A 22,771-nucleotide genomic window follows, 5' to 3' on the forward strand; every position below is an offset into this window, starting at 1 on the left:
TTTTAAGAATTCTTTTTTTTTTTTAATACTGGGAAGTGAACCCAGGGTGCTTAACCACTGAGCCACATCCCCAACCCTTTTTCTAATATTTTATTTTGAGATAGGGTCTCACTAAGTTGCTTAGGGCCTTGCTAAGTTGCCGAGGTTGGCCTTGAACTTGTGATCCTCCTGCCTCAGCCTCCTGAGCCCCTGGGATTACAGTCATGTGTCACCATGCCCAGCAAGAATTCTTAGCTAACTTATTTCCCTCTCTTTTCCTCCCTCCCTCCCTCCCTTCCTTCCTCTCTCTTTCTCCCTCTCTCTCTTTCTCTCTTCCTCCCCTTGCCCAAGGTCTTGCTCATGCTACACAAGCACTTTGCCACTGAGGTATGTCCCCAGCCCTTTTTAAAAAATTTTATTTTGAGACAGGGTCTTATTAAGTTGCTCAGGCTGGCCTTGAACTTTCCATCTGCCTGCCTCAGCCTCCTGAGGAGCTAGGGTGACAGGTGTGCTCTACCACACTCAGCTTCCATTTTATTTTATTTTAAAAAAATATCCACTTATTTCTTGGTTGTAGTTGGACACAATACCTTTATTTTCTGTATTTTATATGTGGTACTGAGGATCATACCCAGGACCTCGCACGTGCTAGACGAGCACTTTGCCGCTGAGCCACAACCCCAGTTCCTCAGCCTCCATTTTAAAAACAATTTTCTGATTTGTTTAGACATAAGTGAGACAGACTTTGCTATCACTATGAGACCTAAAATTGGAGGAGAAGGATTGCTGAAGACCTGGGTGTGACATCTTCCTTAGCAACTGCCGAGTAGGTTTTGGAACTGAGATGAGTCCTGGTTTGGTTTCAGTGGGGATTCTGATGTGGTCACGTTTTGTCACCTTTTTACCTTGGTTTTGGGTGAATCAAAGTATTTCTCCTTGTCATTTGAAGTTAGTGGCTTTTGCCTTAGAATTTGTTGAGGGTTGATTTGTCCCTAGATGGGCTTCTTGAAGCTCTCTTCTAGTAGGACTGTGGTTGGGATCCTCTCAGGGTTTGAAAGGACCCTTGGGATCATTTTGTCTAATTAGTTCATTTTGTTTAAGGAAACAGAACCCTGTAGGTAAAGCTTTTCTCTGTTCTTTGGCCACAGACATTACTCCCTAGTGGCTAGTCACCTAGTAGCCTTGTGTTCACTACCTGCCAAGAGGAAACTAGGTGATCTCTGGCTTTTCAAATCTGTGTCAAATTGTATCTATTTAAGGATGATTGTGGCTGAGTACATTCTGTTCTCTTTGGAGATGGAGAGAGAACATATCAAAAGTCGGGTTGTTAGAGGCCACGTGGAACAAATGGAGCAGTGAGATTTTCAGGCAGGAAACAATGAGAACAATTTTAAAGATGGTTGAAGGCCTGTATTCCAAGGATGTGTGGAGAGAGAGACCGCATGGAGCCTGTTGGGGAGGAGCCCTCATGTCACACACCCTGACACACAAGGGCACATGTGAGCCCTTGGATGTATTTGCACAGAGAAAATTTCATTTATAGTTTTACAGTACTGGGGATTGAACTCAAGGCCTTGTACGTGCTAGGCAAGTGCTCTATCACTGAGCTACATCCCAGTCTTTGGATTTTTGCACCCTAGGGACTATGTGTGTAAAATGTACTCAATGTAGTGACAGGCAGAGAAAAAGCATCTTACCAAATTCCTGGCAGTGCTTCTGAGTTTATTGGGGTCATTATGCCCAGGCCAGGAGGCAGAGATGCTTTACTTAAGGAGGTTCAGACTGTCACCCTGCCTTATCCATGGAAGAGGGTCAACAAGTATTTAACTGGATTTGATGGCTTAGTAAATTCAGAATATTTACAAATGTATAACTGTTGTATGTTGTGTGTCTTGTTATTTTCTGGAATAGGCTTATCTGTAAATCCACAAGTAGCTTATCTTGGAGGTCTTGGTGGATGCCGGGGTGAGGTGTGAGGGTCTGAAGGAAGTCGGGTTATCAGGGAAAGCCATGTGGAGAAAGTGGCTGTGGCTGAGACCTTAATGTCATGGAGGAGTTCACCATGCAAGGGTCGGAGGGTGGAGCACTTGAGGCAGAGGGAATAACTGGTGCAAAGCTGTGAAAGCAGAAATGAGCTTGTCTTTGTGGATCTGAAAGGCCAGTAGAGCGGAGGCTAGGGAGCAAGGTCAGAGGTAAAGTCAGAGAGCTGGGTAAGGCTCATGGTCTTGTGGGTCAGAGTCTGGATTCTATCCTAAGAAACAGAAGGGAAATCTTTTCGTTTTATGCAGGGGAATTGTGGGATGCAATGTTTACTTTCAGGAGATAGCTAGGGCTCCAGTACAGAGGCTAGATAGTCAAGAAGAGTAGGGGTGGGCCTCGGGACCATCAGAGTAGAGGTGGGTGGGACCTTCAGGAGGTGCACAGGAGCCTGGGGTGGTAGTGCTGGGACTATAGTGGTAGAGCAGTGGATGGATTTGGAGCCCATTTTGGATGGAAGGCCAACTACACTTGTTGTATTAACCCATTACTTCCATCATCCTATGTATAGGGCATGTATAAAAACCTACAGAATTTTATAGGACACCCATGAAATTGATCAATTTAAGTTTTCTTTTTTTTTAAAGGTATCCTGTATATAGAACGATAGGATATAATGTTTTAACATGAAGTAAGAAAGGGAGGAACTGAGGTTTTGGGCTTCAGCAATTGAATACATAGTGGTAACGTGTATTGGAACGAGGAAGTCTAGGGAGGAACAGATTGGGCAGTTGGGAATCGAGTTGTTTGGCCATGTTGAGTTAAAAAATACCCATTAGTCATTAAAATGGAGATGTCATGGCAGTTGATGATGAGTTTTAGTTCAGTAAAAGAATAGGAATTTGGGGGCCACTTGTGTGTGGACGAGTTTTAAGTCTGCAAGGCTGAGGGAGCTCACCTGGGGAGGTGAGAGCAGGGCCAGCAGAGAGTTCAGGATTGATGTTATTTAGTGGGTCAGTGTCCGCCATTAAGAAGAAGAACAAGGAACAACGGGGTTGATCCTGAGGAGGACTGTGGTTGATGTGGTAGGAGGAAAAAAGTAGAGGATCACTTCAGAGAAGTGCTCCTAGGAGAATGGGGTGAAGGATGACGGAGGATTTTAATGGTGTGGGGGTCCTGGAGGTGTGGTGGAGATGTGTTGGCTCTGAGCTGGGACGCCCTCCACAGCACCCTGGGAGGGTTCTTCTCCAGTTCAGGTGTCTGCTGCTTTCTACAGCCTGTCCACCTCTGGGCCACGAGGTGGCGCTAATGAGACAAAGTACAGGGACGTTGCCAGTTTATGCTTTGGGTTTTCATTGCCTTTCAAAAACTGCATTGAAGATTTTTTCTGGAAGGTTGAGTTGTTAAGCAAAAAGTCCTCCTTTCTGAACAAAAGTGAATAGAGAAACCGAGGGGCTCATTTCTTACAACTTCAGGTGAAAACACGAAGCAGGATGTGAAATGTGCTTGATGATCTTGAAGGATTTTGAAAAAAAAGAAAAATATCAAAATTAAACTCATATTCTCAGTGATGATGGACTGAGTACACATTTAAACTACTACTTTATGAAACCCTACCAAAATGGCACTGGAAGTGAGAGAGAGAGAGAGTGTGTGTATATAATTTTTTTTTTTGGATGTATGGTGCTGGGAATCAAACCCAGGGCCTTGTGCATGTGAGGCAAGCACTCTACCAACTGAGCTATATCCCCAGCCTGACAATGGAAGTATTAAAAAAAAAAAAAAAGCAGCAGCAGCAGCTGGGTGTGTAGTCCCAGCAACTCAGGAGGCTGAGGCAGGAGAATGACAAGTTTGAGGCCATCCTCAGCAACTTTAGTGAGACCCTGTCTCAAAATTTAAAAAATAAATAAATAAATAAAAAGGGCTGGGATGTGGCTCAGTGGTAAAGCACACTCCTGGGTTAAATCTCCATTACCAGGAAAGAAGAAGCAACTGCCCCCAAAGAGCAATAGGCAATACAATATGGGAACCAGAAAGCCAATTGAGAGACGAGAAGTTATTTAGATGACTCAATACCCCCCTCCCCGCCCCAAATTCAAGGACTAGAAGTACACACCCCTCTGGGACAGGGAGTTGGGGCTGAAGAGGAGTTGAGAGTCTGAGAATCAGTTAGTGCTTCAGATTGTCTCCTCCCTCCTCACACAGGGAACACTGTCCCTTCTCCATGCAGACTAAACGGGCACATTCACTGTCAGAGGTAAAATTAGAGGGGCTCTGAACAGAGGGACTTCAGGTACAGTTGAAGGCATTCAGGGAAAGGTTACTGGAAGTTGAGGTGTCATCACTTTCCCCTGCGAGGCTCCCAGCTTTTTGTCTAACAGGGAAGGATGACAAGAGAGTTTCCTAGAGCCAGGCACTGTGGAACTACCTGTAATTCCAGCTCCTCCAGAGGCTGAGGCAGGAGGATTGCAGGTTTGAGACCAGTCTGGGCAATTTAGCAAAACTCTGTCTCAAAATAAAAAAAAGGTCTGGGGATAGAGTGCTCCTGGGTTTCAACCCCCTGTATGAGGGGTAGAGGGGGCATTTCTAGAAAATCTGAACAAGCCAAGAGAAGAGACTAAGAATACTAATATTGGTGAGGGGTGGGTGAGGGAGGGTCCCCCATGAAAGGACCAATAGACTCCCTTCTAGAGAATTGTCAACAAGCCCTCTATGTGCAAAAAGCAAGGGTTGCCAGATGTTTAAGGGAAGATTCTAGCATGAATATCAGAAGTAAAGACAAACAAGATAAAGATTGAGAGGGGAAAGTTCCTCCCCCACCACCCTTTTTTATGTTTATTTTTGTAGTTGTAGATGGACAGAATGCCTTTATTTTATTTGTTTTTTTTTTATGTGGTGCTGAGGATTGCTAAGGCAAGCACTCTGCCGCTGAGCTACAGCCCCAGCCCAAGTTTCTTCTCCTTTGATGAAAAAAACAAAAAAAAAAATCATTGGTATCCCCAGAAAGAGAAGTCACCACCATACAATAAGAATTTTTTAAAGTTCAGAGAACAATGAATTTTTGGAAGTTAAAACCATGATAGAAATGGAAAAAAGAGAAATCAATAGAATTAGAAGAAAAAGTTAAAACTATGTATAACAAGAAACAGAAAGATGGTAGCTAGAAAAAAACATGAATATGAGGGGACCTTACCATAAGCCTAGCATCTTAATAACAGAAGCACAGGAGGAGGAAACAGAGGATGGGAAACATCAAAGGAGGTTGGAAATGAAGTAAAAAAGTATTGCCAATTATGTCTGAGAGAGGAGATTATGGATGGTGCGCACCATTTACATTTTTCTTTATTTTCCAAATTAGCAAATCTTCAATTAGGGGGCCCGTGTGGTTTCTGTATTATAACATTGCCCAAGGGCAGTGAGCTCACAGGTGGTCTCTCTTTCATGCACTGAGTGTCTAGAAGGAGCCTGTCTCAGGAGCAGCCTGAACTCATTCATTTATTCAGAAATTGCGTGTCCGCCCGGACCAGTCATGCGTTCTCCTGACTGCAGGAGGACACTCTCCGAGAGGGCTGCCCTGAGGCAGGTGTTGTAGCTTTATCTCAGGTGAGCCTCTTTCTTTGAACACCCAGCGTCCTGTAGGCACTGCTCCTGGGTCTTTGGCATACCAGGGCTGTTGGGTTCGGCTAAGCTGTTCTTGTTGCTTCATGTACTCTCCATCCCTGCATCCAGCTGTCCCTCTTCCACAAAGATTGGAAGCTTAAACAAAACCTCAGGGATGGAGGAGGCTTCTCGGCAGCTGCCACCTATTGTTCTGGGCATCCGAGGACTGCTCTTTCCCCTCCCACGGTTTGTGGGCCCACAGCTTTGCCAGGGGGAGACACAGCATGAGTTCTGGGGAAGGAATGTTAAGTTTTCCTGTAGATACTGACCATTGTGGTAGTGTTTTGTTTTCCTGGAAAAAAATCCAGTGGCATCCCTGAGAGCCAAACCACAGAAAATGTCTGTGATCTGACTGTTCCAGACGGTTGTCATTGTGGAATAAAGGCTTTTGCCATAAATTGGTCCTGAATGACGTGGTTGCAGGCCTCCTAATAGCTATTATTAGTTTTTTGTAAACATTTGGATGACAGATACTATGTTTCCAATTCTTTGACTTTTTTTTTTTTTTTTTGTGGTAGAAAAAAGTCAGGTCCAGAAATTGATAAGCCCACATGTACCCAGCCAGCTGACCAGTTGGCCACTCACAGCCATCTTATGACTCTCTTTCCACCCACTCCCAACATCCCCTGCTGCCTGGATTATTTTAAAGCAAATCCCAGACATCATATCATTTCATACAAAAGTATTCATATGTATCTCTAAAATACAACTGTTCCTTAAAGAAAAAGAACCACGTTGTCATCACACCTATGAAAACAAAACCCAGTTCTTACTACGGTCATGTATCCAGTTAGTGCTCGCGTTGTCTCAGCTACTGCTTTCATAGTCCCCGCCCCAAAACATAATCCAAATAAGATCCAGACATTGGCTGAGATGTTCCTTACATATTTTAAAATGTCTTTCCATCCACTTCTTTTTTCAACTCACTTGTTAAAGAAACTGAGTCATTTGTCCTGTCTTAGTTTGAAAGGAACACTGAAAATCATGATGAAAGGCTCTGCATTTAAAAACAGGCATGGTCACGCATGCCTGTGATCCCAGCGCTCACGAGGCCTAGGCAGGAGAATCACGAGTTCAAACCTAGCCTCAGTAATTTAGCAAGGCCCTAAGCAACTTAGAGGACCCTGTCTGTAAATAAAAACAAAAAGAGGCTGGGGATATGGCTCAGTGGTTAAGCACCTCTGGGTTCAATCCCTGGTGCCAGCCCCCCTACCCCTCAAAACAAAACAAAAACAATGTAGTGACCAAGAGAAGCTTATCCCATATTTCTAAAGTTGCTGTCTCCGTGTGAGACCCTTCACACCCTCCTTTCTTGTTTGACTTTTCCCTCTGGAGCCGCCTAGAGCTCCCTCATGCCCTGTCTGTTTACTGGTTTGTTCCCTCTAGCCTGAAGGTCCGTGCATAAAAGGGTTTTGTGTGGTGTTCTTTGCTGAAACCCCGCCCTGGGATAGGCAAGGGAAGAGGCTTCAAGTCAGAACTGGATGACGTGGCATAAGGAGGAAAGTGTCCCCGCACTTCACCTTTTTGATTTGTCATGTCTGTTGGAACCAGATCCCTATGAAGTTCTGTGAAAGGCCCAGCTGTCCCTATCTTGTGCTGGCTCCTTGGTGATGGAGGGGCCTCTGTGTGGAGATGACGTGGTCTGTTTCAGGCTTGGGTGCCATCTGATCGTCACAGGCTGGTTTGGCTGGTTTTACCTGCAGAGGCTGCATGTTTGGGGTGGGAGCCCATCCATCCTCTCGGCCTCTGGCCAACAGTGGCCAGAGATCTCTCCACAAGGACAGTCGTCTCCAATGGCTTGTTTCTATTCCAGACGGGTCCCCTGGCTTTCTGTGTTGTGCTCAGGTTGTGGAACCCTAAGCCGCAATGTAGCAGGAAGAGGCTGGACAGGTCACTGCTGTGCTGTCAGCCAGCAGTGGGGCCTCAAGCAGGTCCTGCCATTGTCGCTGTACCAAGCCTCCTTGTCTGGAAAGCAGGGATAATGGCCCACAAGAACCCTGCAGAGGCGAAAGGTGACACAGGGATGTTAGCAAGATCCTCCTGCCAGCTGCACAAGAGGGCAGCGTTCTGGCTGCTCCAGGGGAGGCCAGGGCAGCAGAGGCTGAGGGGAATGGCCAGGCTGACTGGGGGAAGGGGATGTGGCTGCATCTTAGGGCTCCCTTGTCTTCTTTGCGGGGTGGCAAGAGGAGACTCATTTAGACTGTTTTAGTTCTGTGGGGTGGGTGTATCTCCCCACCCCTCTCCCAGGGGCCCTGGCAACCTCATGGGGTCACATGGAGTAGAAAGCCCCACACTGGGCTGGCTGCATTCCAAGGCCATAAATTGTCTTTGAGGTTCTTGCCACACAGGCACAGCGAATGCCACTGCAGCAACTCATCTCCATTCTTCAAAGTGCTGGACTGGTGATGTGTGTTGGTGGTGGTGGTGCTGCTGCTGCTGCTTCTTCTTCTTTTTCTTTTTTTTTTAAGAGAGAGAGAATTTTTAATATTTATTTTTTAGTTTTTGGTGGACACAACATCTTTTTTTTTTTTTTTTTTAATGTGGTGCTGAGGATCTAACCCAGTGTCCCGTGCATGCCAGGCCAGCGCGCTACTGCTTGAGCCACATCCCCAGCCCATGATGTGTGCTTTTTTCCAGTAAGCTCTGCAGCATCCTGGGAGGGACATGCATACGCTGGAAAGATTCCTACCGCCCCTTCCCTGGCTGTCCAGCACTCTGTGGATGGCACTGTGTCTTTATTTATCTTGGGCGAGGGTATGATTTTTACCTCCCCTGGTGCCAGACCCAGATTTGGATTATTTTTTGGCCTCCGTGAAATCCAGAAAGGATCCTTTTTTAAAAAAGATTTTTTTAATTTGTTCTCATTAGTTCTGATATGTGAAGGATCCTAGTTTTTTTTTTGTGTGTGTGTTTTTTGGTGCTGCTTTATTTTCTTTAGTTTTACTTTATAGATTTATGTCTTCCAATATGCTAACCACTAGCCATATATAACTACTTATTAATTCTAAAGTCAAATTAGTAAAACTAAATAAAAATTTAAACCCTGCTTCTTAATCACATGAGCCACATGTCAACTGCTTGATAAGCACCTGGAGCTTAGTGACCAGTGTATTAGCGCATTTTATGGACCATTTCCATCATAGTAGAAGGTCCCCTGGAACAGCACTGTAAATGCAGTTCAAAGGTTACTAAGAGTGAGGAGCAGCTATCAGAGCACTTAGGAGAAAGGTGAGGATTAAACAGCTGCAGTTTTAGCTCATGCTCTTCTCATGGGAAGACGTTCCTCAGAGGAAATTCTTCCTCAGGGAAGACCTGGGGTTCCCAGTGTTGGTGCATCCCGTCAGAAGGTTGGCCCTGGAGTGCTCTCAGCTCTTCAGTCACTCATCACCTTTGAGAGCACCGTCAGGGACACAAAGTGCCCACCTTGTAGCTCAGGCACACCTCCTTCCTGATTCCATGCCCTGTGGGAATGTCCCTACCAGGAAACTTCATGTTCAGAAACTTTTATAGCAACTTTTGTCTTCTGAGTTAGTGGGAAAGAAGAGTTCTTTTCATTCTTTATTTGCCATTGTGATTCTACCAGAAGAAGAAGATAAGAAACTCTTTAATAAAACAGATGTTTTTCTAGAATATCTACTGCAAGCCTTTCTGTTTTGGTCGGTGGGGTCTTAGAGGCAGAGCTCAGACCGGGTGAGGCGACGGCAGTGAGCCCAGGACACATTAAGGACATCCTCTCTAGGTGCTGACCTTCTATTGGCATGGGTCTTAGGAGTGAGTGTCTAGTGCACATTAGGAACCTTGAGCACTTGGCTCCCCGACCTTAGTGCCATCCAGGGATGGCTTAGTTTGGGCCCAGTGACCACCCACTCTGGCAGGCTGGCCGTATGGCTCTAGGAATTCTGGACCTGCACCCATGCAGCTCTTGTACCAAATATAGCCTTGTACTATGTCTGCATAGTACAGATAGACATAGTACTATGTCTCTCTCAGACTGAACCCCTTAAGTAGCATCTCTTTGTCTACCTGGCCCAGAATCAATGACAAGTAAGCAGCTCATGGATCAATGAACCGGTCAGTCCACCAGGCATCAACTCAATGAATTAGTCAAGAACTCTCCTAGATGTACTGCATGACATGACGACTACAGTTCACTGTAATATATTCTCGAAAATTGCTATGAGAATAGATTTTAAATGTTTTCACCACAGAAAAATTAAGTGTGCAAGATACCGCATAGTTAAGTAGCTCAATTTAGTCATTGTATAATGTGTACATATTTCAAAACAGCATGTGAGACACAGTAAATTTTGATTTGTCAATTAACTAAATGTTTAAAATAATAATAGTAAAGAACTTTTAGTTAAAAAAAAAAAGTAAAGACTCTTCCAGTGAGTTCAGAGAACGTCCCACATTGTTCCCTGTGAAACTCCACCTTTCCCAGAGCCAGGTCCTCTGCACATGGCAAAGCTGGGTCCTCCTGTCTGTGCAGCAGTGGGTGGGCATGTTTCTCCCTTCCCTGGAACCATCTCACTTTTAGCATCAGGCACGGTTATCTTGCTGGAAGGCTCAGTCTCTAGGGCTGGTTCTCCTTCCTTCCCTCCTCTTCCCTGCTTCCTCCACAGCCACTCTGCAGCACTTGGACCCTGCAGTGTGTGATGGGGCCATCACATGGTGCTCTGATTTGGGAAGGGCTGGGGTAAAGGAGCTGTTGCCTTGGACGTCCGAGGTCCCTTTGTGGACTCTGTGTTACATGCTTTTCCTCTCTGTCTCTTCCTACAGAGCGTATTGAAGAAGAGGGACCAGGTTCAAGCAGAGTACGAAGCCAAACTGGAAGCGGTGGCTCTGAGAAAGGAAGACCGCCCCAAGGTCAGGGAAGCCCCCACGCAAGAGATGGGCTGCTCCCGGCTGCAAGCTGTAACCTCCCTGCTGGTGCTAAGTTAGGCGCCTCCCTAGATCTGTACGACCAAGGTGGTCAGTGTCAGCTGGGCTATGTTGATGTTATTATTTTCCTCCATCCTATTTCTGAGAGTTCCTAATGTGCACTAGGGGTTCAATTTTCTGCTGTTTTCTGGGATTTTTTAAGAGACTTGCATCCCATTCACTGGCCGTTTCTTACTCGGTAAAATGGCATTGCAGAGGGAGGGAAGAACAGTTCAGATCAGAGCTCTCAAAGTAAGGTTCAATGATGGGGCCACAAACTGTTACCCACCCATGATGAGGAAGTCACGGAAGGCAGGAGAAAGTGCTTAGACATGAGCATAGCAGCTGATGTGGCTGCGTGGCCAGTGACCTGTGGCACACCCCTCAGAGCACTCGAGGGGTGTGTTGTCCGACTGCAGTGGGGAGTTCGGGGGGCGCAGACTGTATGCTCCATGTGCATAGTAGGACTGCAGCTTGGCTGAATTAGGGGCAAAAGCCAACAAAAAGTGTCTCTTGACTCCTTTGGAGTTTAAGAAGCACAGGTCCAACTTGTCTCTGCTGCCCTCTGACTTGAGATAAAGGATCAGGATCCCAAATGTATCTGCTGTGTGAGTCGTTCCAATCATTGTCCTTCTCTTCCCTCCAGCCAGGGTTAAAAGCAAGAGTCATGATATCCAGTGCATAAGGACTTATAGTGTGCTAAGCTACTCTCATTTACTCTATACAACAACCATATGGTTTAGGTATCATTATTGTTCCCATTTAAGAGATGAACAAACCAAGGTCCAGTATCACATAGCTAGCAACTGGTAGAGCTAGGATTGTACCCTGTGTACAACTGTGGGACTTTGCCACTGCCACTATGTTATTCTGTTCCTTTTTTGTTTGCAATCATAAAGTTTATTTGTTTTCAAAGAAGGGGTGGGATAGGGAGTGCTATTAAAAAGATAATAGTGGGGATCCAAGTTTCAGGGAAATAGTTTGACATGAGAACTTTTCCTTCTCCTTCTTTCCTCCCTTTTCCCCTCCCTTCCTCCTTTTCTCTCTCTGTGACTCCTCCTTCCCCTCTCCCTCTCTTCTACCTTCTGTTCTTCCATTCTCCCATCCTTCCTCTGCCGTGGTTCTTACTACTGCTGCTGACACCTACCTGGAAAGGAACCAGCTTTGGGAATTCAAAACCCAAACTTCAGAAATGGCACTCCTTGTCTTTATGTAGTGCTTTTAAAAATATGAACAATGTTACATGATGATGATGGTCATCTGAGGACCAGAGGGAAGGCATTGTTCCGTCCCCATTTCATGGGTGAGGGAATGAGTCACAAAGCACAGTAGATTGCCTAGCCTCTTTTATGCCAAATGTCTCCACATCCAATACGCTGTATCCAGTAGGCATATAATGCATTCTTTTTATGTTGATATGCACATCACCCGTAGTGTGACTTTTCCACTTGAGGGTGAAGCGCTCTGCATCTTTTTTCTTTTAATATATTTTTTTAGTTGTTGGTGGACCTTTATTTTATTCATTTACTTATAATGTGGTGCTGAGAACTGAACCCAGTGCCTGACACATATGAGGCAGTGCTCTACCACTGAGCCACAACCCCAGCCTAGCTCTCTACATCTTGTACGAAGCTGGGCGGGATTGGGGCCCTTGTCCTTGGCCCAGTGCTGCTGGCGGGACCCTCCCTCTTGCTTCTCTTGTGGTGGCCTGTTAGCCTTCTTCCATCCTGTGTGTCACAAGGGAGGGAAACGCAACCAGGTGCACAGCTACCTCTGTCTCCAGCTGCCTGTCCTGTTGGCGAGTTTGAAGCTGTCCCCATGATATTCTGGAACACTGTGCCATCAGCTGGGCCCTAGTCTCTGTCCTATTGAAAAAAGAATGACATGGAATACTGCTTTTATATTAAAATTTTTCCTTCTAATCACTTAGCCCCAAAATATAAAGATAGAAGTCACTTCACAAAACAACAAATGCTTCATGGTCTCATTTGACTGTGGCATCTAAAAAAGTTGGCCTCATAGAAATAAGAGTAGAATAGTGGTTGCCAGGGGCTGGAGACATCAAAACCTTCAGTTGCAAAATGAACTCGTGCCGCGGTCGTGGTGATGACTGTCTGTAGGAGGCTGAGGTGGGGGGATCATGTGAGCCTAGGAGTTGGAGGACAGCCTGGGCAATACAGTGAGACCCCACTTCAAACAAAGCAAAACTACCACATGTTCTGGGGATGTCATGTACAGCATGGGTGATGATGGATATTACTTAATGATTATGGTAGTCACCTCATAAGGTGTACGTAAATCAAATCCTACCCTTTAATACATACAATCTATTTGTCAAATTTTTTTTTTTAAAACTCTGGAAGCCACTTTTCCTGGCTAGGGAGGGAAGGAGAGCCAGCAAGTCCTGCCACTGGCCTGGTATAGAAACTGAGGATCCTGCGTGTACAGTTGTCACTTAAATAGTTCCATCAGTGTTTGCATGTGCCCAGCCTTCTCCGAACTTGTTCCGTGTGTCCAGCCCTATCCTGGACATATTCCTTTCCAAAGACAGAAGCTGAGGGTGAGGAATAATAGGCTGACTAGTTGTGCCCTTCTTGCTGTCTGTGGGAAGCTCACACCAGCTTGGAACAGTCTCAGGCAGAGGGAACAGCTGGCTTTGGCTCCCACATACCTCCCAGTCCCCTTGGCCTCCTGTTCTTGCTGGTGTGGGTGGGAGACTCCTCTTCCCAGTGTTGATTTCTTTCCCATGTGGCTTATCTCCTTGGCCACACAAATTCTTACAAGAGGGGGAGAATTTTTTCCAGCTAGTGAAACGAACAGGTTCCACACACACCTGCCTCTCTTCCTACACCGGGTGTCTTCCCTCTGCCTGGTGGAAGGTTGAACCATGCCAGAGTTAATTTTATCATTACTTAGCAGATGTGGCCATCATGGTGGTTTATCAATAAGTATAATCTAAAAGCACACTAAAATTGGGCCCCTGTTGGATCTGGGGTGGCAGCCACCTTGGTGGGCAGAGGACAGCTCATGTAGCCTATCCAGGTCTATCATGGCACAGTAGAAAGGGATTAGAAGCCCAGGGGCTTGGGTTCAAAGCCAAGCTCTGTCCCCCAGGTTGCTCATCGCTCATTAGCCTCTGTGAGCCTCACTGGTCTCAGACATGTGATCACTGTGATTGTGTAAAGTGCCCAGTGTTGTGTTTGTCCTAGCAGCACATGAACCTCTGCTGCACATGGCTCTTGGTGTCTCCCCTGGGAATGCCGATGAACATTGTTGCCATGTATGTTTAAAAAATTATTTTTTTTGCTTTCTCAGATCACAGTGTTTTAGACATTATTTCCTCATTCCCGCCCCTCCCACACACAGCAGGCAGAGAGACATCTCAGAAACAAACAGCTTCAGGTTTTGCTGTGCTTTGCTTGGTGTGGGTTTGAGCTCACAAAACCAGAGCTGCTATTGGTGAGATAAAAGCCAGGGTATCAGGAAGTGGGTGAGGGCTGATTCTGCCCCAAGGACTCTGCTAGTTTGGTTGGTAACTGACAGTGGGCACAACAGTGCTCATAGGTCTGAGGCAGGGATGCAGGGAATGAGGGGCCCTGGGCCTAAGCGTGTTAACAGAAGATCTAAGAGGATCGGTGACTTGCTTCATTTTGAAGTGAAATCTTCAAACCATTGCCCCAAAGATGAGGGAACGTTGATTTTTGTGAGGCCGTGGGATGGTATTGAAACCTGATCACTTTTCTCTAACCCAGAGGAAGGAAGTGGCTTCAAGAGTCTCTGACCTGGGTTTCGGGTTTCAAACTGGGGTGGTTGTCTTAGGACAGAGGAGTCCTAGGATGGGATTTTAGGTTGAGGTGTGTGCCCACAGCTCCAGATGCCAAGCTGGGGGCCCTGCGGCTAAGGGAGGGGTGATGAGGCCTCCAGTGCAGTGTGGAACAGAAGAATCATAAAGTTTTGTTTTGTTTTTAGGCTTTGAGAAAGCTCAGCAAACACTGAGGTGGCTTTAGTCTCAGGCAAATGGATCTATGGATGGTGTATACTTAGTTTTCCTCATTTTAATTTTGAGATTGAGAAATTATAGGTATTTAGAAGGCGGCTGGCCATAGGCATATGTAAATCTTAGAATTTGACCCTCCTTAGAAGTTTGGGAGGGCATCAGAGCTATTACTAGAAACAAGAGGGTCCAGGAATTGTGTATGAAATTGAAGTAGAGGTATACAAACTTTAGTGTAGTCAGCAAGGGGAACTGGAGGGAAAGTTTATGTTTTACTTTATTTTGCCTTTGACCCTTCTCAATGCTAACATGTTCATGTATCATTAGTTCAGGAAAGAACAAAGAAGGGATTCCAGGAGAGGATGCTTTGCAAAATGTTTCCCATTACCTTCAAAAGGTCAAACACAAGGCAGGAAGGGGCTGTCTTAGGCCCTCCTCACCAGGGTCCCGGCCCCTGGGTCTTGTACTGGGTACAGTGCCTGATGAACGAAAGTGAGATGTATCAGGGGAGGTGAGGGCATGGCAATGTGAACAGTAAGCATGGCGTGTGGAGATGAGTAGGCGTGGTGTGTGGAGGTGAGATGAGTGGGTGTGGTGTGTGATGAGTGGGCGTGGCATGTGGAGATGAGTGGGTGGGCAGTATGTGTGGAAGTGAGTGGCATGTGGAGGTGAACCAGTGTGTTGTGTGGCGACAAATGAAAGCAGAAAATAAAATGTCCTGAGCTTCTCAGGTTTAGAAGAAGAGAAGTAGGAACTGGGCTTACCTGGTCAACCCAGCCCTCTTAAAAGCTGTGCACCTCCCATCTACATGGGAGGCTGAGACGTGTATATCATTTGAGCTGGTGAGTTTGAGGTCAGCCCTGGGTAACATAGTGAGACCCTGTCTGAAAAAAGAAAAAGAAGAGAAAAGAAAAAAGAGAAAAATGCTGTGCACCTTTATAAGCCCTGAAAAGCACCAGGAGGGCGAACATTCTGCGATGGGGAAGATGTGGCAGACAGCAAGAACTCTAGTTTTAAATTGCAGCGGGGACACTTCTTACTATGCAGCGCCTGCAAACTGGAGAACTAAGCAACGCTAGCTACCTGTCATCTCCAGACGTGTCTGGCAAGTGGGGAAAGAGACACCCGACAGTTGCCAGTTCTCTCCAAAGCAGCTATCATCTCCGCCTGTGTTAGAAAGCCAGACAGGCTCAGCCCCAGGAGGGCAGAACTCAGTCATCTTTCTTTGTGCTCTTTAATTCCGGCCTTCTGTCTGAGGGTTTCCACTTTACAGAGGAGGCTCCAGGGCTTGGGGAATCCTGTAGCTTGTGTGCCAGAGCTAACAAATGGTCTGGCTGGCATCCTTTCCTCACCAGGGTCCCGGCCCCAGAAGTATTTGCATGTGGAAGGGAGGGCTCTGGCTTTGTAAGTCAGTGGAGATGAACCCTGGAGGGACTGGGGAGAGACCGTGGACCTTCTCTTGGGTCTTGGGTCTCTGTGTCCCCAGTGTCTCCCAGTGTCTCCCAGTGTCTCCCAGTCTTGGTACAGGTGAGTTCACGGCTCTCGGTTCTTACTGTATGTGCTGTGACTCATCTTAGCACTTCTCTTGCTCTCTGGTCTCACCTGTTTGTTTTTTGTTTGTTTTTTACCCTGTCTATGTTTTCTCAACTTTTTTTTCACAGCTCACATAGAAACTGAAAATATTTGTATGTTACACTGGGATAAACAGACAAGGTCGCTGGGAGCTGGAGGTGGCTAGCCTGTTCACTCTGGCTTCCCTGAGGGCTGTGGGGATCGATGTGGCTACTCTTTGTACGGTGCCAATCAGGGATCTTGGCCCCATCTGCTATCTCAGAGCCTATGGCCTAGGAGACAGCCATCCTGAGTCAGCAGAGCTGTCCTTGATCCTGGCACTTGTCCCACGGAAGCCATGAGCACACCTCTCCCCCAGGTCTTGGGATTTTGTCCGCCCTGTTTAGTCTTGGGGCATTTTATTAACCTATGGTCGTCATGGGAGCAGACCATTTGACATGTCCAGCTTAGCTTCAAGGAAAAAAAGAGATTTATACCCTTGGGCCCCACATGTGAGATGAGCTCAGGAATACCTTTATAAATGACTGTTGAGTCAACATAGGTCCCCATCCTGCTCCCCAAACGCACAAATACACAATCTCATCCCACCGGAGTCTCTCCCAGCCATTACATATTCTGTAAAGTAGATTCTGGTGACAGAGAGAGGGGAACCTATGTGAAAAATGCCATTTTGTCCTCGATTCAGAAGTTTTGGGTCTTTGAGGTCTTACGTGGTGATGTCTCTTTTCTTCTGGGGTCTGTAGTAGGCACCGCCCCACCACAGGCACTGAACATTGCCATATCCACATCTTTCAGCTATGAGGAGCCTGACTTAACCGTCCCTCGGTCACAGAAATGAAAACATTGAGATAAGGAGGAACGCTGGATGTGACTAGTCAGTAAAGTATTGTCACTCACATGCCGTCCAGTAAGAAGAGCAAGAAGAACACAGGCCTGAGTGTCAGCTGCAGCGTTCCTCTTCTTCATAAATCTGGGGAACTTCACAAGCTGGTCCCTTCAGACAGATCGCTGGGTTCCCTTTACTTTCTTCTTTTTACCCACTTCCCTCTCCCTCCATCCCTGGGCTTCTTTGGCCTGTTCTTTTTGATTCACCTCCTGCTACTTCTGTGCCTGCCTTTCTTAGGGATCTTTGCTGAGTCCTTTATTAGTTCTGTAATTACAGGCTTCTTCATGGATCTCCCCTTAGGCCCTGCCTTCCCCATCCACCTTTTATTCCCTCTCATATATATTTTTTAAATGTTCTTATATACATAACACGAAATTTGTCGTCTTGACCAGTTTTAAGTGCACGGTCAGTAGCATTACATACACTCACCTTGTTGTACAGCCATCTTTCAAACTCTTCACCTTGCAGAACTCCACCAAGCGACCTGTGCACTGGTTTCATTAATGAGGTTCTTGGCATAAAAGTTAGCTAGCAGAGATCGAAATAAAACACACAGACTCAGTTACCTTTTTCTATGACCAGGTCCGAGACGGCTCCCCTCTCTGGCTCCAACCTCGAACCACCCGTAGGGCGGCAAGGATTACTCAGGGCTAGCAGGAGAGAGAGCGAGCGAGCACGCAGGGAGTAGCCTTTTATTGGGGAACAAGAAATTCAGGGGAGAATTCCATCCAATGAAGGTTGAGGGGGGTGCCGCACTCCAAAGTCAGGGTCAGTGATTGGGCCCCCGGGGTCAGTGGTCAGTCACACCCCCACACGGACGGGTTCTCTCATCAGGAGAGGGCCGGGAAAATTCCGACACAGCCAGAAGCCTCAGACCCAAACCGGGAGTCACCCAGTCACGCGTGAGGATGGCTCTCCACACAGAACTGAAACTCTGCATCCACTAGGCAACTCCCCCTCCCTCAGCCCCCTGGCAACCGCTGTTCTACTTTCTCTTTCTATTCTAAGTACTTTAACTAAGTACCTCATGTAAATGGAATCATGCAGTATTTGCCCTTCTGTCGACTGTTTATTTCACTTAGCACGTTGAACTCCAGTTTCGTCTATGTCATAGCGTGGGTCAGAATTTCTTTCCTTTCTAAGGTTCAGCAATACCCCGTTGTATGTCCATACTGTGTTTTGTTATCTGTTGATGCATCGGTGGGCACTTGGGTGGCTTCTCCTTTGACAATTTTGAATAATGCTGCTGTGGACATGAGTATCCAGCTATCTCTTTGAGACCCGGGTTTTGGTTATTTTGAGTACATACCCAGAAGTAGATTCCAGCAGGATTATGTAGAAATTCCATTTTTAATTGTTGGAGGAACCGCTATACTGTTTTCCTTTGTGGCTGCACCATTTTATCTTCCTGCTAACAGGGCACATGGGTTCCAAGTCCCCATATTATTGTTTTTCTGTATTTTGATAGGTGCTTCCCTGTGGATGTGAGGTGGTATCTCATTGTAATTTGGAAATGCATCTACCTCACTCATGATCGGTGATTGGAAGCCTTTTTTCATGTGCTTGTGGCCATTTGGCTGTCTTCTGTGGAAAAATGTCTATTCAAGTTTTTTAATCCATTTCTTAATTGAGTTCTTTGGTAGTTTGTCTTTTAGCTGTCTCAGCCCCCTTTGTGGAGGGAAGTCTCACTCTTCCCATGGGTACAACTCCCTCCTTGCTGTGGATCGTGGACCTGTCCTACATCCTAAGTCCCTTCGTCACATTGTTGTCGGTCCAGTCATCTAGACTAGAAACTTAAAGCTCCTTTCTGATTCCCTGTATCTTATTTCTCAGGGTCAGTTGGTTGCCAGATCTGTCAGTTGTCTCCACCAGTTTGGTTTAATCCATCCTCTCCCTTCTGGTGTTACGGCTACCGCCTGGTTCCAGGTGTCCAGTGTAACCTCATGCCAACATATGGTGAGGTGCTGACTCATCTTTCAGGTCTGGTGAAATCTCAGGGTGGGGTAGCATGGGCAAAGGGTGGCATCAAGTTTGACAGAACATATTTAGTAATATAACATATTTGTAAAATGGGAAAAAAATCCTTTTTTTGGAATACATGGAGTAATAAAATATTCTTGAGTGGGCTGTGTAAAGTTAGATTCCTTTGTGGATAGCAATTTATAATATTATACTGATATGTGCCGCAGTCTGGCTGGGCACAATTCAGGAGCCACTTGTCAAAAGAAACGAACTTTATTTTTAGAACACACATGCCAAACCACACAGCTCCTCAGGAAAAACCTTCAGAGCCCAACTGCCACCACCGGCTTCCCACAAGCCTCTCAACCTCCCCCACTCCTCCTGCTCTTGAGGCTGATTGGCTGGGTCGCATGGGCAGAGCCAAAAAAAGTCCCCCAATGAGCAGCTCCGTGGTCTGAAAGGGCAGGGAAACAGCCAAATGAGCATCACCGCAGAGGAGCCAATCATTTGGCAGCTAGAAGTTTGCTGGGGCCCCTGTGAGCCAATCATCAGCTGGCAGCTGGAAGTTTGCTGGGGCCCCTTTGGCTGTGGCTCTCAACAGATATGGACTAATATTTGCTGAGAGCTTAGTATATGCCAGGCAGCAGGTGCTTTACAAGTACTGTGTCACTGAACCTCACAACAGTCTTATAAGGTGGATAGATGTTTATCCAGAAAAAGAAGCCGAGGTACAGAGAGGCCCAAGTCACACATCTGGTAAGTGATACGAGTATTATTCAAACTCTGGAAGTTTCAGACTAGTGAGAGGAAGTGGGAGGCCTTTTCTCTTCTCCAGAAGGGGTCATGAGCTAAATGGGCCTCAGAAAAACTGGCCTTCAGGGAAAGTTCCAGGATCCAAATCCTCTAACCCCCATCCCCCGTCTCACCAACTGGAGAGAGTTCTCCCGAATATGCCTTTGTGGACCCCAGGTCTGTGAGCTGTTCCTCCTGGGGGTCTAGGTACCTCCTTGCCTCTCACTTGCATGTACTTCTCCCTCTTCACTGTCATGTCCCGCTTTCTCATCTTCAAAGTCATCTCAGTGCCACCTCCTCGAGGAGGCCTGACCCTTCACCCAGTTTGGACTCCTCGCTGCTCCTCCTCCTCCCTGTGAAGTGAAAGTGCACGTAACTTCTCACCTCTGCATCTAGGCGTGTTCCTTTTTCTTCTCAAAATAACTGCAGGCAACTTGAGACAGAAGCTGCCTGTGAGACCTAAGCACCTTCGTGTTGCTCAGCGCCAATGTGGAGTGTGTTGTCGTAATGACAAGCAGATATTTTCTGCATGGAGGCTCATGAAGGCTACTTTGAAGAAGTCTGCTTTTTCTTTTAGAAGTTTCTTTCTCGTAAGTTGCCAGGAAGTCTTGATGTGTCTTTTTCTCCAACTCACCCTTGTCTCACTCAAGTTTAGTTCTCACCAAGCACTTTGGAACCCCTTGCCGTGGCAGGTAGCCAAGCACAGAGAAGGAGTCCGTGCCCTTGGGCCTGGCCTTGCTGTGTAGGCCTCGTTCTGACCAGCTCTTTGCCCATAGGCTTGGTGCTACACTTCCTTATTGGCCGAGATTGGCTCTTGGGCACAGCTTGGAGACATTCAGGTGCCTTGTCCTCAGCACACAAAACCTACAGAGTCTCATTGACCCAGCTTTGGGCACGTCGACTCACTGGCCACCAACAGGGCCTAGTGGAGCACTTGAGTGAGGAGAAGCAGTCCTTGTGCTTTGGGAACCGCTGTGACCAAAAGGCCCTTGCTGTGGATGAAACTCACCAAAACAAAGTGAAAGTGAAAGTCCTCGTAACTTCTCACCTCAGCATCTAGGCTCCTGTGTCAAGTGCCATGGTTCCCCCCCCACCCCGCCTTTTTTTAAAAAAATACTTCACATTCTTAAAATACCTTTATTTTACTTACATATTTATTTTTTTGTGTGTGTAGTGCTGAGGATTGAGCCCAATGCCTCACAAGTGCTAGGCCAGTGCTGTACCACTGAGCCACAACCCCAGCCCCCCTTCCCCCACAGTTCCTTTTTTTCTTTTTAACTTTATTTATTTATTTATTTTTATGTGGTGCTGAGGATGGAACCCAGTTCCTCACACATAGGAAGCAAGCGCTCAACCACTGAGCCACAACCCCAGCAACAGTTCTCTTTTTTGAGAAAGTGTTCTGGACCTCATTAAGAAAATCTTGAAACTGCCTGCTCTGTTTTCTCTTGATACACAAAAATTGTTTCCCTCCTATTTTCTTAGGCCTAACCTCACTGTCACTTCATTTGTGATTATCTGCTATCTAGAGGAGCATGAGCAAGTCTCCAGTGTGTGTGTGTAATGGAGGAGTTCGGCTGAGGCAGCTGGTGGGTGGTCTTATTGCAGTTGATTCTCTGATTGATTAGGAAAGGCAACATGAAACATCGTAAGAAACGGAATAATTCACGGGATCTGGGGAAACCTATTTCTCTTCTAGTTCCAATGTGGGGCACAGGAGAAAAGCAGGGCAAAACCCAGTACCTGCTATGTATGTGCAAAGTCTGCACACATTCGTTCAGTTTGGATGGGTAAATCTTGAAAGGAACCAAACATATCTGACTCTGAGTTGCTGTGTTTCTTCTCCCTGCATGTCAGTGGTGGTTTCCCGAGTCTCTGTTGATTGGAAGATTTAGGTTAGGAGAGCCCTTTCCAGAGACCCTCTTCAGACCCAGAAGCCCAGATCCATGTCTCCAAGGGAGGGAGCCTGTTGATGACATTTTAATGTAGCACTTTGGCCTCCCACCAGTCTGTGAGCAGAGGACCCCCAGGCAGGAGTAGCCTGTCACACAAAGCCCCCGTGTGTGCCTCCCGCTTCCAGGTGCCTGCAGACGTGGAGAAATGTCAGGATCGGATGGAGTGCTTCAATGCCGACCTGAAGGCCGACATGGAGAGGTGGCAGAACAACAAGAGGCAGGACTTCCGGCAGCTGCTCATGGGGTTGGCTGACAAGAACATCCAGTATTATGAGAAGGTAAAGGTGGGCCCGCCAGAAACCAGAGGCAGGGACCCTGCTCCTCCCATGTCCCTCCTTTCTTCTCTCCATCTGACCTGTGTTTGCTTGCTCAGCTGTGGGCCCAGTTGGGAAGCAGAGCCCCGGCACTCACTTGGGCTCCCCTCGCAGCACGCACTGTGGAAGCGGCAGCTTCGTCTTCTGTGCTGGCTGGTCCTAGACCCTGGCTGCCTCCAAGTCAGTCAGACCTTCGGTGCACGGCTGCTGCCAGACGGTGGAGGCCCAGGATTACTTCACACTGCCCTGTGGTTCCACATACAGGGCTCTTCGTTGTCATTGTGCCACAGACCCCTTTGGTCATCTGATGAAGCTGATACGCCCATTATCAAAATACTACCTGTTTTTAAAAATAGACTTAAAAATACTGCTTCTAAATACCTAAGGAAATTTACAAAGGGAAACAGTTCTATTAAGAACAGTTTTATTCATGGATCCCCTTGCTCAGGTTAAGTCCCCAGCCCCCACAAATGGTGGTTCCTGTCAAACTACAGCCCTTCTTCTCAGTCACAGTTCACCCCTAGTGTATCCACCTCTAGATCATTTCTGCTAAAGAATCCTAATGTTCCTTAAAAGCCTAAAATTAGAGAGACTGGCATGATCATAGTTCAACAAGTAACCTGTGGGCACGACATCAAACTTGGAAACACAGCAGCCTCCCAGCTGTGGACAGGGACTGACCTGGCTCTTCCACCACAATCCTAGAAACAAACTCAACCTAAGTGACAAGAATTCATCTTTTTTGAGGCTTTGATGGTTT

At 46.7% G+C, this 22,771-nt stretch overlaps 1 protein-coding gene across 2 annotated transcripts in view; it reads left to right on the forward strand.

Annotated features, from left to right (window-relative positions):
- The window catches only part of Snx30 (sorting nexin family member 30), a 103,324-nt gene that overhangs the window by 72,109 nt on the left and 8,444 nt on the right, over nt 1-22,771 (forward strand). For both annotated transcript variants that reach the window (XM_046451592.2, XM_058581631.1), the window contains exons 7-8: nt 10,396-10,482; nt 21,823-21,975. In XM_046451592.2, the coding sequence (XP_046307548.1) occupies nt 10,396-10,482; nt 21,823-21,975 (240 nt within the window). The remainder of the gene's footprint in view (nt 1-10,395; nt 10,483-21,822; nt 21,976-22,771) is intronic.

The sequence above is a fragment of the Marmota monax genome, unplaced genomic scaffold (assembly GCF_021218885.2).
Source record: "Marmota monax isolate L192 unplaced genomic scaffold, Marmota_monax_Labrador192_F-V1.1 WCK01_AAM20220418_F8-fsc00020, whole genome shotgun sequence".
In the NCBI taxonomy this organism is placed as follows: Eukaryota; Metazoa; Chordata; class Mammalia; order Rodentia; family Sciuridae; genus Marmota; species Marmota monax.